The 12361-nt window shown below is 41.7% G+C and overlaps 1 protein-coding gene and 1 non-coding gene across 3 annotated transcripts; one reads left to right on the top strand and one right to left on the bottom strand.

Annotated features, from left to right (window-relative positions):
• Positions 1-7718: 7718 nt before the first annotated feature.
• On the top strand, positions 7719-11085 carry LOC100715772 (granzyme H-like). Of its 2 annotated transcripts, XR_010040070.1 has the most exons (4): positions 7719-7908; positions 9057-9199; positions 9865-9922; positions 10834-11085. XR_010040070.1 is itself a non-coding variant. In XM_063227380.1 (3 exons), exons 1-3 carry the CDS (start codon positions 7855-7857, stop codon positions 9967-9969), a joined length of 240 nt encoding a protein of 79 aa, XP_063083450.1. In that variant the 5' UTR covers positions 7719-7854; the 3' UTR covers positions 9970-10825. The 2 variants fall into 2 exon arrangements, 1 of the variants encoding a protein (XP_063083450.1); XM_063227380.1 differs by lacking the exon at positions 10834-11085 and having other exon boundaries at positions 9119-9199; positions 9865-10825.
• A 160-nt stretch (positions 11086-11245) lies between these two features.
• On the bottom strand, positions 11246-11322 carry LOC111755438 (small nucleolar RNA SNORD55/SNORD39). Its single transcript, XR_002789990.1, has one exon. It is a non-coding gene; the product is annotated as a small nucleolar RNA SNORD55/SNORD39 (small nucleolar RNA).
• Positions 11323-12361: the final 1039 nt, after the last annotated feature.

The raw sequence follows: 12361 nt of genomic DNA, 5'->3' as shown, positions 1-12361 counted from the left end.
CAGCACACAGCAAACTAAATCCCCTCTATGAGCAACCATCTTATCTGGAGATGAGTCTAGAATCACTCTAGAGCAGATGCCAGCAACTAAATAAATGTTTTATCTCAGTAGGACAGCTAGTGTCTTGTTTGCTCACTTACTTTGGTTCATGGGGACCAACTCCATTCTAAGCAGGACAGTGACACAGTTCTGATGATTTTGGCCTCCTCTGCTCCTCCACTCAATACCTCTCTAAATCCCCTCTCAAAACTGCTACCCAGCTCCTCCTTATACACTTTAGACTCTTCAAAGCCTCTCTTTTTCAAGGGCTACAGTTAAGCACCAACTAAAGAAAAAGTGGACATCTTTCTTCCTAGGACTCCAGGGGAATGTGGGACTTCTTTTGTGTCACATGTAGAAGGGAAGGGGATGATTTCATGTGTCCTGGCGATCAGTCAGGCACCACTGAGGTCACCACTGGGCCCCATCAGACTAGGTATGGGAAGGGTATTCCTGAGCAGGATGTTTCTCTCTTTACGGATACACATGGAGTGCAGGGTAACCTGACTGACTCTTCACCTTCACCTGAAATTTATTCCCTTCTCTATTCTCCCCTAAGAAAAAGGCTAACCTTGGCTTACAGCCACCTGGCTGCCCATTTTTCTCCCTCCAAGAGTTGTCACTGTCTACGAACTACTCTCCTTACGAGGCCAAACTGATTTGATATTGTAACCTCCTGAAAACTCCCATGCAAGACCAAAGCCTGTGGCTTATCAAAAGTTAATGAAACCTGGGTTCAGCACTGGGTAGTGGCCTTCATTCAACTTAGCTATTGTTCTGACTGGACTTAGGACCCCCTTGGTTCCCCACAACTACAGATACTGGTTTAACACTTTATTCATGGCATGAGTTTCACTGGACTTGGTAGATTGAAATTTATTTATTAAAATTCCTATAACATTTCCTGGAATTACTAATATAAACTCCTCCTGACTGTGACAAGACTGCAAAGTTTTCTTTATAAGTGCATACAAAGTGCTAGGCCAGAGGCCATCATCTGCAAAGACACCTGCCAGACAATCACAAGATACTGAGTTGAATCCTAGGTACAAATTAAAAAATAGTGCCAGGCCTTAGGGTCAATGACAAATGTAATCATAGACCCCAGTGAAACTGTCATGGTCACAGAATTTCTAAATTAACTCCCTCTCCATTCCTCCAGATTGCCCCATGAGGCCTGTGTAGAAAATCTGTGAAATAAAATATCCTATTTATATTTCTGCTTACAGTTCCTATCAACATTATCACATGATACATCAAAACTGTATGAGATTTAGAAATGACTTAGTCACACACTTTTCAGATATGAAGTTGCTAAATGATTCAAAAGAGGATCTTTCACATGGGGAGAAAGGGCCCATAGGTGATAAGATAATGAGGCAGGCTTATTTTCATTTGTTTGAAAAGAAACAGATATAAATGTTATGATACAAAATCCAATTATAGGAATCACACATATCCAGTCAACCTGCTGGGAACCATAATCCCTGTCAGCACTATAGTGCCCTCCTCTGAAGAATCAAGCTTCAGTCAGGGAGGCCCCCACAGAAGAAAATGGGGAAATATCTGTAATATTTAGGTCATCATGGTTAGAGATACATCCATTATATCTAATATTATCCAAGCTTCTCTTTGTTGACAAGTGCCTAGCTTAGAGAACACAAAGTATATGGCATCTTGTCCTGTGAGTGCTGGGTTTACCTTGCTGAACATTCCCTCCACCTTGGGCTGCAAGGTCAGGTCACTAATGCTCCACACTGCCTGGCAGAATTTGGATCAAACTTAATGCCTCTATGTCCCAAATACACACAATACTACATTCTTTTGTGCAAAAGAGTTAAATCTCACTCTGAGATCATGTAATTCTCAAAGGCATGCCTTCTCCCATCTTGTTTACAAAGTATGCTACATCAGAGTCTCATAATTGTCTTGTGTAGCTTTACAAGGGAAAATAAGCTTCTGATTTGAGCCTGAAAACCAAAATTACTACACCTAACACCTACTGATGATCTCGCTCTTTACTCAGGCAAAGAAAATGAAAATCCACAAAGCAAAAAACCAAAAAATAATATTTTAGAAAGTTTCCCAGGCATATACATGAGTGCTCCTGTGTTTTATTTACTTTGGGGAAATGGGTTTGTAGTTTAAAACTGCTTTGAAAAGCATTACTGTAGGTTGGTCCCAATACTTCTCTAAAAGAATAGAAATAAACAGATTCCCAGGAAAAGAATGTGATGACCAAAAGTAATGCATAAGTTAGGAGAGATTTGGACTGAGCAGGTTCCCTTACCATCAGCAGCCCTGGTCGTCTAACTCTGAGTCCATATTTTGGCTCCATCTTCACAATCTTGAACTTTGCTGGTATATTGACCTTACTTCCTGAATAACAAAGCAGCTGTTATCTGCTTAAGTGGGCCACGATGATAGATATATGATTGATCCTGATGTCTAAGGGAAGATAGAATTTGCTGAATTGACCCTCAGTGACAGTGAATGAAAGTCAATGAAAGGCCATCACAGGGTATCTTGACTGCACTAGGTTACCTTGCTAGGATAGCTGAGTTGAGATCTACCAATTTATGACTTTTATCATCTACAAGGAAAGGTAATGGAAGTTTGCATTTTGACATAGATGTGAACTGTTACCTCCATTACGCTTGACATGCTATCTAAGGTTTCTTATCCCCTTTTATCAGCACATGTAGTTAGTAACAGGTATCTCCCACGCTGGAGTTTTATATAACATATCTATAATAGCTGGTATATCCTCTAATGCACAGTAAGAAATGAATATATATTAATTCCCATTGCTTTCATCAAGTACTATTTTTCCCATGCCAGGATTTACTCAATCAAATGATACTTAAAAATTATTTCAAAAAAACTTCTTTTCTTGAAGCTATTTATAGTGTTCTAAGAGATGTTATGGTATTTATATACAATTTGGAATGATTAACAAAGGCTGATCAACATAGCCAATAGTTTAATAATTATGATTTTTTATGCTCAGAGCATCTGAAATTTGCTCTTAGCAATTCTGAAATATACAGTACTATATGATTAGTGTGATGTATACACACTACTAAGTATGATCAGTGTCATGTACAATAGATATCAAATATCTTATTTCTCTTGTCTAGCTAAAACTTTGCACCCTCTGACCAACATCTCCAAATGCTCCTAAATCCCTAGCCTGTGATAACTACTGTTATACTCTATATCTACAACTACAGTGGTTTTTAATTTCCCACATAAGTAACAATTTATATTTGTTCTTCTGTGCCTGGCTAATTTCGCTTGACACAATAGACCCTGGTTCATCCAGGCTGCTGCAAATGACAAGATCTCTTTTTTTATTTGGTTTAGCTAAAAAAAAAATTATATATATATATATATATATATATATATTGAACTAAAAATACATATCACATTTTCTTTATTCAAACATTGATAGACGCAAGTTGACACTATACTATTATTAATAATGCAGCAATAAAAATGGAAATTCAAGCAACTACTTAGCACCCTGAACTCTAGTCCTTTGGAGAAACACTAGCATAGGATTCATAGAAAGAGTTTAAGTGCCAATGACAGCCTGTTCTATTTAGGTCCAAAGCATGGAGAATGCTCTCCTCTCCTAGCAGCACATCCTCTTGAAGCCAGGGACCGTTGGCCTCAGGCAGAAGCTTCAGTCTTGGTCTTGCCTGGGATATTGTTCTTCCATCTTTCACTGTCCACAACCTCAAAGGTTTCATGAGATTCCTAACAGACTTATTTCAGTATTATTTTTCTTAGGTCACTTTGGCTACTGGCTTATTTTCTACCCTATCTATAGAGGACAAAACTGGCAGGACATATCCAAAGAAAGCTAGGCCAGAGCATTCCACTAAGCAAGGCACTGTCTGTTCTCAGAAACACAGGTGTTGCTCCTAAGCTCAGAGCCCACCCTCTGAGAGGACACTCAGCATCCTGATTCATTTCAGCCTGTCCTTTTTAGTCATTGCTAACAGCAAGGTCTCTGAGTTGGAACTCCATGATTGATTATCCAGCCTGTAATGATCACTTAAGTGAGAGTGACCACATCTACAACAGGACTAGAAAGCAGCATTCTCTCATCCACTAAAAAATGAATTATTTTCAGGTGAATACTGTGTGTTAGGCAGTAGATGCACAGAAAAACAGCCTGTTATGTAATTTCTGTGGGTTCTGTCATTTTATATGCCACTTTCCTTGTGTGAGATTGTTGGTTTATATCTGGGCTTGAAAGCCACAAACACCAAACTAGTCTTGCTCTGAAGATAATATTTACTTGAAGTGTACGTGCCACAAATACTGCCATGTGCCACAGTTTTCAAGTCCATTAGCAGAGCAGACCTAACAACAGCAGCTTAGGGGTCTATAATGAACAAGTCAGAGCTCAGCAGGAACAGGTGGAAGATGAGGAGGACAGACAGCATAAGCAAGGAGGTTTTGATCTGACACATATGCCTTGGTGCACAAACTTGGACATGAAAAGTTGGAGCAATCTCTTGGATCGATTACTAGTCCTGGGCTGGTGTCAAATTTAATGCATGTTACACTAGTAACAAGCCTGGCCACATCCAATAGTGAACAAAATTAGGGAAGTTTGCACAAACCGAAAACATCCTCTAATCTCAAGGTATAGTGCTCAGCCTGATTAGATCGCAGTGTGCTGCACTGGCCTCTTTAGGTAGCCAAAGAGCCATTACTCCTCAGAGGTCTTAGCCAATCTGGGCTTTGCTGCAGAAAAAGTGTGGGTTTCAGTCATGAGTCAACATGTATCTCTTCCTCATCATTGCATTATTTAAGGCTGGTCAAATTATTTATCTCTGTAATTATGGTCCCCAAAGAAATATCCCTTCATACCTTGGCTTCGAAAGAACTCTGTGGTGAGTATATAAACAAGGAAAACAGATTGCCAGTCAGCACACAGCTCTGCTTCTGATTCTGAAAACAAACTGATGAGGCACAAGCATAAGAATAACTCTACTTTTTGTATAACACCTAAGAACAGAATGACAAGAGAAAAAAATATGCATTTCAAAAATACACAAAACTAATATGCAAATTTTTCATTGTATTTATTTATATGCATACCTTTTATGGCTAGCATACATGAGCATAGAAAGTGTCATAAGTCTGTTGTGATTAATCAAAATATAAAAAGCTAATTTAAAGTACTTTCACACAACCAGTTAGCCCCACAAACCAGAGATGGGCCCTGACCTCCTAATATTTGTTTCTGTTGTCTTTCAGCCAGGAGAAAAGGTCTCCATCAGATCCTCAGGACCATCTGACAACCACCCAAGGAAAAGTTTTGAATCTCCCATCCAAGGTGTTTTTCTAACTCTGTTCAGTAAACTCTGTGGAAAGAGAATTCCCAAGCAGCCAGCCATCTCCAAAGCATCTTCCTTCACGGGGAGTGTAGGAAAGTTCTCAGCTCCCACTTCCCACAACTATAGGTCATTTTGGTATATTACTTAATGCGTTCTCTAACCTACAGCCAAGGACCATTGTCTAACTCCTAGAGATTATTATTCCAAAACCTATGATCTGGATAACTGTTCACCACTGACCCTATGATCTCAACCCTGGCCTTAGTCAGATCCCCTCATTCAACCCAGTATGAAGGACTGTACAGTGTTACCTGTGCCTGCTTGCTATCTTCAGAGATGCAGAATGAGCTTGCCTAGGTGCTATGCTCTAACTACCACACATACTTGCATGCAACCCCAAAAGGGTGACATTAGGAGGCTGTTTCCAGCATAGTACATAATCCAGACTAGAAACAAAAGCACCCAGCTTAGGTGGATGCACAATCCCTAAATCAGATGAATGAGGATCATAACCATCAATAACATAACAAATAAGTCATATATACTTGTGGTAATATAATTTATGAAGTAAAGAATCAAAAAGAAACAAAGGTTTCAAAGAAATTTGCCTTTCACTTTCTTCAGTGTCAGTGAGCAAAATGTTCAATCTTTAATGAGCTTGAAATACGTAACAAGGCAAGCACTCAGGAAGGAGTGATGGGTCATGGAAGTGACCACACAAAAAAAAGAAAAGTCTTCACTGAGTTGATTAAAAAAAGTTTACCTAATGCAAACATGACTGAGTTGGATTAAAAGGGTCATCAAAGACATTACTTTGAGTAGAGGCTATTTCCCTTAGAACTCATCCCTGCAGACACCTATGACTTAAAATTCACCTTAGATTTCCAGACACACAAGCATCTTTTCACTTTTGTGACTCAACACATTACCTGAAGCCATAAGAATTTTCTCCAGCAGAGACCAGCAAGAGAGCAGGCTCAACCCTAAAAAGAGGAAAAGGTAATAGATTCACAGACAACACTGAACCAGTCCCAATGAGAATCAGCAGTGGAATGATCTAGGCTCCTGCACTGCAAAACCTGAGTGCCAACATTCATTCCACACAGATCCTCTGAGAGTCTCAAGCAGGACTAAGCTCCTGTTGACTGGCATCCCCTGAAAAAAAAGGGAAATTGGGACATAAAGACACACAGAGTCTCACCATGTGATGATAGATACAGATGGGAGGTATGTATTCACAAGCCAAGAAGTGAGAACTACTGCTGATGGAATGGCCTTAGATCAAGGATGTCTACACAAAAGCTCTTGCATTCAGAGGTGGGCATTAGGAAGACTATTTTCTGGGATCACGATATGCTAAATAATGAACATCTAAGCAAATACCTTACTCATTGCAACAGAGTAAACAATGATTTATTATGATACAGTGAATTATGTTTCCTAAAATTTTCTTCTTAAGAAAAATTCCAGACTATTTGTCATGGTTTATGTCTGTGGCCCCCAGGCCTCATGAGTTTTCCTTGTGCACTTCTGATGGTTCACTGTCTAGTGCTTTGATTGATGGTGTCAGTGCTTCACTCATACAGGGGTGGAGCCAGGTTGTGATGTAATGGCTGGAAGAAGGTGTTCTTTTCTGGTTCCTGCTTGCTGTTTGCAGCTTCCATGAACTGCAGCCCAGCCATGCCTGCTTTCCTTGGAGCCAACTGAGTGTGGACTGAAACCTCCAAAAAATGTAAAAAATAAACCTTTCCTTTCCCAACTTGGGCTTCAAGTATTTTGTCTCCACAACAAGTAATAAGTAGCTAAGACATTATTCATATTTAAAGAAGGTATTCTAATCATTTCAAAAATCTGAGGCTATGATTGTGGCTAAGTAAGAAACTGTTACTGTTCAACAGAATAACATACTGTCCATTTTCATATGTGCTTAGGAGGAGTCTGGTTTTATCCCATATTACCAAGTCAGCTTTACCACTACATTTGCCACCTTGTTCTCTAAGCACAGATTTTAAGTCCACTTTAGCCAACTATCAGTCTTTGATGGAAGGACACATCTACCTTTCCTCCTTGGCTCTAGCCTGCTAAGTAATTGTTCACAATCTTCACAGAATGAGAAAAGACAAAAGAGCTGTGAAAAGGAGCCATGCTTGGTTCAGTTCAGACTCTAGACAGGTTCTGTATTCTCTGCCCTTCTACTAGCTGCATGCACCACTACCCCTACCTCTTGAGCTTTCTTCTTGCTGTGCCTTGTGACTCAGCCACAGAGCGGTTAGAGGTGACAGTGTCATATTCACCTAAACCAATTCAGATAATGTTCATAACACTCCCTAGAAGGAAGACACCCACTGAAACCAGAGGAGCACATATGTAAGATATCAGCAAGGTCACAGGGCTTGTGGCTCATTCAAGGTGCTGCAGGGGCTCTGTCTGCTCTGACCTGGGCAGCCTTCCTGGCAAAATGACACCACTTCTACTCCTGCTGGCCTTTCTGCTGCCTTTGAGAATGGAAAAGGTGAGTGGCCATCCTTATTCCAGAGGTCTGAGCTCATCCCACAAAATCTTCTCCACTACTGACTTTTTTGTGAGCTTTGGTCTGGAACCTTCTCCTTGCTCTCACCCAGGAGTTTTCTAACCACAGATCCAATTCAAACCCAGACTCACAAATCCAAAGCTGGCTGGACACATCCCAGGGTTTCAAAAGAGGGTGTTCTCAAATGATTTAGTATGTGTTAGCCTCTCCACAGAATTTCCTGCATTATCCAGAAATGAGTTGTCCTCAGAAAAACATTTAAAAAACAAAAATCAAGAACACATAAAGCAGTGAATATGAAGCAACAAAAGTAAGTAATTAAACTATGTTACTCAAAACCAGAACAAGGCAGCTTAGATCAGCAGCCTGTGGGAGGCAGGTTTCACAGACCCAGTTGCACTATCCAGTGACTACCACCCAGTCCCAGCTCTGAAGAGAATCTAAGGGTTCAGCTAGACTCAGAGGTGGTATGATGATTGCATCCACTTTTCCATTACCCTGGCCCCACCTTAGGTTTTTTCAGCTTCACTCTAATGATATTTCCTACCTCAGCCTTGCTGGCTTTCCTTGTGGCCCCTGCCTTGGGTACTACTCCCTCCTCCTAAAATTTTATTGCCCTCTATGCCACCACACTACACTGGCCCATCAAACACTGAGGAAACTTTGATTACACATCAGATATACAGCCTAAAACAACTCTTGAGAACACAAAATATTTTAGGCCTAGATCATCACAATTTTGGAGAATCGACATTCATAATTGTATAAGTAGATTGTTAGAAAGTGCCACCAATCCAGAAAACAACAAAAGTTTAAACAGATTTGTAAGTTTCAGTAAGAAAACAACAATGAAGTCAGCTGCCCAGTGTCCTATGAAACTCTACCATCAGTCATCCCACTTCCACGCATTTGTCCAAGGTAGGAAGGAAAAGGCCAGAACTATCCTAACTTTCTCAGGACATTTGAGATTTAGAAAAAGTCTGGCTTTGAGGCATGCAGCCTGCAGACATAAGATGAGTATCCCCTGCAGGGTACAGAGCATTCCAAGTCTCACCATCACCCCTAATTTCCCCAGTCTTCTTTCTTGACCACACTGCTCCCAGCCACCCCATCTTAAGCTTTTCTTTCAGAGGAGATCATCTGGGGTCAGGAGGGTAAGCCCCATTCCCATCCCTATATGGCCTTTGTCCAGTTCCTGGATGGAGAGAAGATGAAGAGGTGTGGTGGTGTCCTGGTGCAAAAGAGATTTGTACTGACAGCTGCATACTGCAAGGTAAGGTGAGGAGGGACAACCAGCCCACATTTGCCAAAAACCAACAGGGACTTCTGTCTCCCACAGGAACTGCAGTCTTAGGAACTCCTGGGGTTCACAAACCCATAAGAGGTCATTAGAAAGCAGGAAAGGGAGGAAGATCAAAAGTTTCAGCACAGTATCTGAATGTATGATAATTAACTATATCAAGCCTTCTAAGATAAATAAATGATTCTGAAAGTGGAAAAATGAAAGGGAGATGAAGGAAGAGGAGAAAAGAAAGAAACTGAATGTGTTATTAACATGTACTAAACTCTTACAGTGGATGTAGTCCTTGTGTACTGCACATATGTAGGAATAAAATTCAAAAAATGTTACTGTCTAGTCATGATAAGTTAAATAGTTATTGAGATCCTGTTTCAAAAATAAAAATAAATTTAAAAGGACTGAAATATTTAGCTCAGTGAAAGAAAAAGTGTTCCATCTCAATCGCCTTCAAGAAGGAAAGAAGACTTGGAAAAGGAAAGGCTGAGAAATAAAAGAAGTAAGTGTGAAATCAGACAGTGAGAGTACAGAACAAATGACACAGGTGACAAGACATAGCAACCACACATAGCAGGTTTAATCCTTCTTTGCATAGCTCCTCTGTGGTCTCACAACCTAAATCCATGCTCCTCTCTGTGCAGCTCAATAAGTGTCATTCTGGGGGCCCACAACATCCAGAAACAAGAGAAGACCCAGCAGGTAATCTGTGTGAAGAGAGCCAATCCACACCCAGAACAAACTCCTAAAACCTTCTCCAATGACATTACGCTGCTGCAAGTGAGGCAAATCTTCCTGCTGCTCTTTCTCTTCTCCTACAGGGTTGTCGATCCCAGAGGGTCCCTGCTCTTTTCCACCTTGCCCTCATTGTGATCTCAGTATGTAGGTACAGAAGGCATAGGGTCTATGCTAGAGGCTAATTTAGACTATCCTGATTATTCACCATCAACTGGAAAGAAAGGTCAAGCAGACTAAAGCTGTGCAGCCCCTCAGGGGGCCATGAGCCAAGAGAATTCAGGAGACAAATGTGTGGTGTCAGGCTGGAGAAAAATCAACCCACTGGGTCCCTTAGCAAGCACACTGCAAGAGGTGGAGCTAACAGTATAAGACAAACAAAAATGGCAATCTTTCATGCACACCTACTCTACTCTCACTGACATTTCTGTGGGAGATCCAAGGAAAACAAAGACTGGTTTCAAGGTAAGGTTTCCATTGCCTATAGTTGGAGAACCCAGGGAAACAGGAACTTGGTGGGGAGATCATAGTGTCTGTATCTCATGCTCTGAGTCCAGAGCTTGAAGGCCTGTCCTCTACAGCAATGCAGTGTGTAATCCATTCCATGGATAGAAAGGAGTAGAGGGTGGAGAAATAGCAGTACACCAAATTCAGTGTCACCACTGGAGTATCTCTAGGATTGCACAAAAAGGTTCAGGTAGGTTAATACAGGAAAGTAAAGTCAGAGTTATGGTAGAGCCTCTGTTCTGAAGGAGGGAGCCAGAGGTACCCTGCCCTGATTGCATCCTCAGAGTCCCTTGACAGAGATCATCCACTGTGGTGAGTTTCAAAAAGCAGCAACAGGAGGTATATTCCATGCGTTCATTCTCTGTCCACAGGAGGACTCTGGGCTTCCCCTCGTGTGTAATCACATGATCCAAGTCATTTTCTGCCATGCAAAAAATGATGGCAATCTCCCAGGAATCTTCATGAAGGTCTCCCACTTTCTGCCTTGGATAAAGAAGACCATGGAGCAATTCTAACAGCAGGCACAAGATTGGCCTCCTCTGTGCCTCATCATCCTTACTGAGCTATTAGAAATAATTCCATGAACCCAGGCCACTGCACAGTGACAATAAATGGATCTGAAGAATGACTGTCCCTGAAGTCCTATTTATTCCCTGAACCCCAATTAGCATGAAGCTGCACTTCTGGCCATTCTGGCTGTGGTTTCCTATTTTTCCCCAGCCCTCTCTCTTTCCTTACCTTCATTCCATACTCTTACTCATGGATTGCTACAGCCCATTGTGTTTAATGCTCAGCTCTCCAATGTTGCTTGCTGGCCACACAGTAGAGAATCTCAGCATTAGGAGGTGTCATTATTTCAAGCAGTCCCAGAAATTTGTACTTCACCTTTCAAAGTTAAGTCTCTGTGCTTTAGGAATTTCTAGCCATCTCTAAGCCAAGAACCTTCATGAGATGCCCAACAATTTGGCAGAGAATAGAGCAGGGCAGTGGAGAGGGATAATCCTACAGATTCAGGAGTCAGGGCACTAACTTTCCTGTTTCAGTCCTTCTCCCCAGTGGGACTGGATTCTCCCTTTCAGTGCTGTCTGCTGCTTAGGAGGCTGAGATGGTTCTCAGGAAGACCTCGTGCCCTGCCCCGAGACAGCAGAAAGTTCAGTCCACCTCCTACCTCTCTGCCTGGCTTTTCCACACCAGCCCCTGCCTCTACCTGAGTGCCTCTCACCACCAGCTCCTTTCCTTTCCAGCTCTCTTCAGAGTTGCCAACTCTATGTGGATTCACTGCTATCAGCCAGTTCCAGAAAACCTGCAACTCTCCACTTTACCTGGACAGCGCTGGCTGCACCCAGTTACAATCCAGTATTCTCCAAGGCTCAGGAATCACCTCTTGTGAAGTCAAGGCAGTCTCAGGTCTTTCAGTCTGGCCCAGCTTTGGAATCCAGTGTCCCTCTCCTGGCAGGCATGGATTGTTGCATCCTGTGAGTCAGCCCAGAGAAGCTTGACAGGAAGGATCACTTATGCCTCTATCAGCAAACACTCTTCTGATTTGTCTTTTTGTAGCAGGTTTGTAATAGGCTTTGGTCTCAACTTTGGAAAACTCTCAGGCATGAGAAATTTCCTCTAAATATCTCAAACTTCTCTCCTTTCACCATGGCAAGACAATTTACCCAAATAGACTTATTTTGGGAAGCCACTAGAAATCTTACTTTGAAAAACATTAAATTCTCTGCATTCTACCGTGGTTGTTCATTACAGGGTCACATGTGTGATATTTTTGGTTCCTGAAGTGTGTGATACTGGAAGAGCTATGCAGGTGCTCATAGCCAGAGATAGCCCACGTGTGGCCACTGGAGTCTGGGTTCAGAGGTGTGGGGGGACAGGAGGCAGCCCAACCAGGCTAAG

Source organism: Cavia porcellus, unplaced genomic scaffold (genome assembly GCF_034190915.1).
Source record: "Cavia porcellus strain 051 isolate PalLab524CR breed Dunkin Hartley unplaced genomic scaffold, mCavPor4.1 scaffold_1, whole genome shotgun sequence".
Lineage (NCBI taxonomy): Eukaryota > Metazoa > Chordata > Mammalia > Rodentia > Caviidae > Cavia > Cavia porcellus.
Note: the sequence above shows the minus strand (reverse complement) of the source record. Positions and strands in the feature narration are given on the sequence as shown.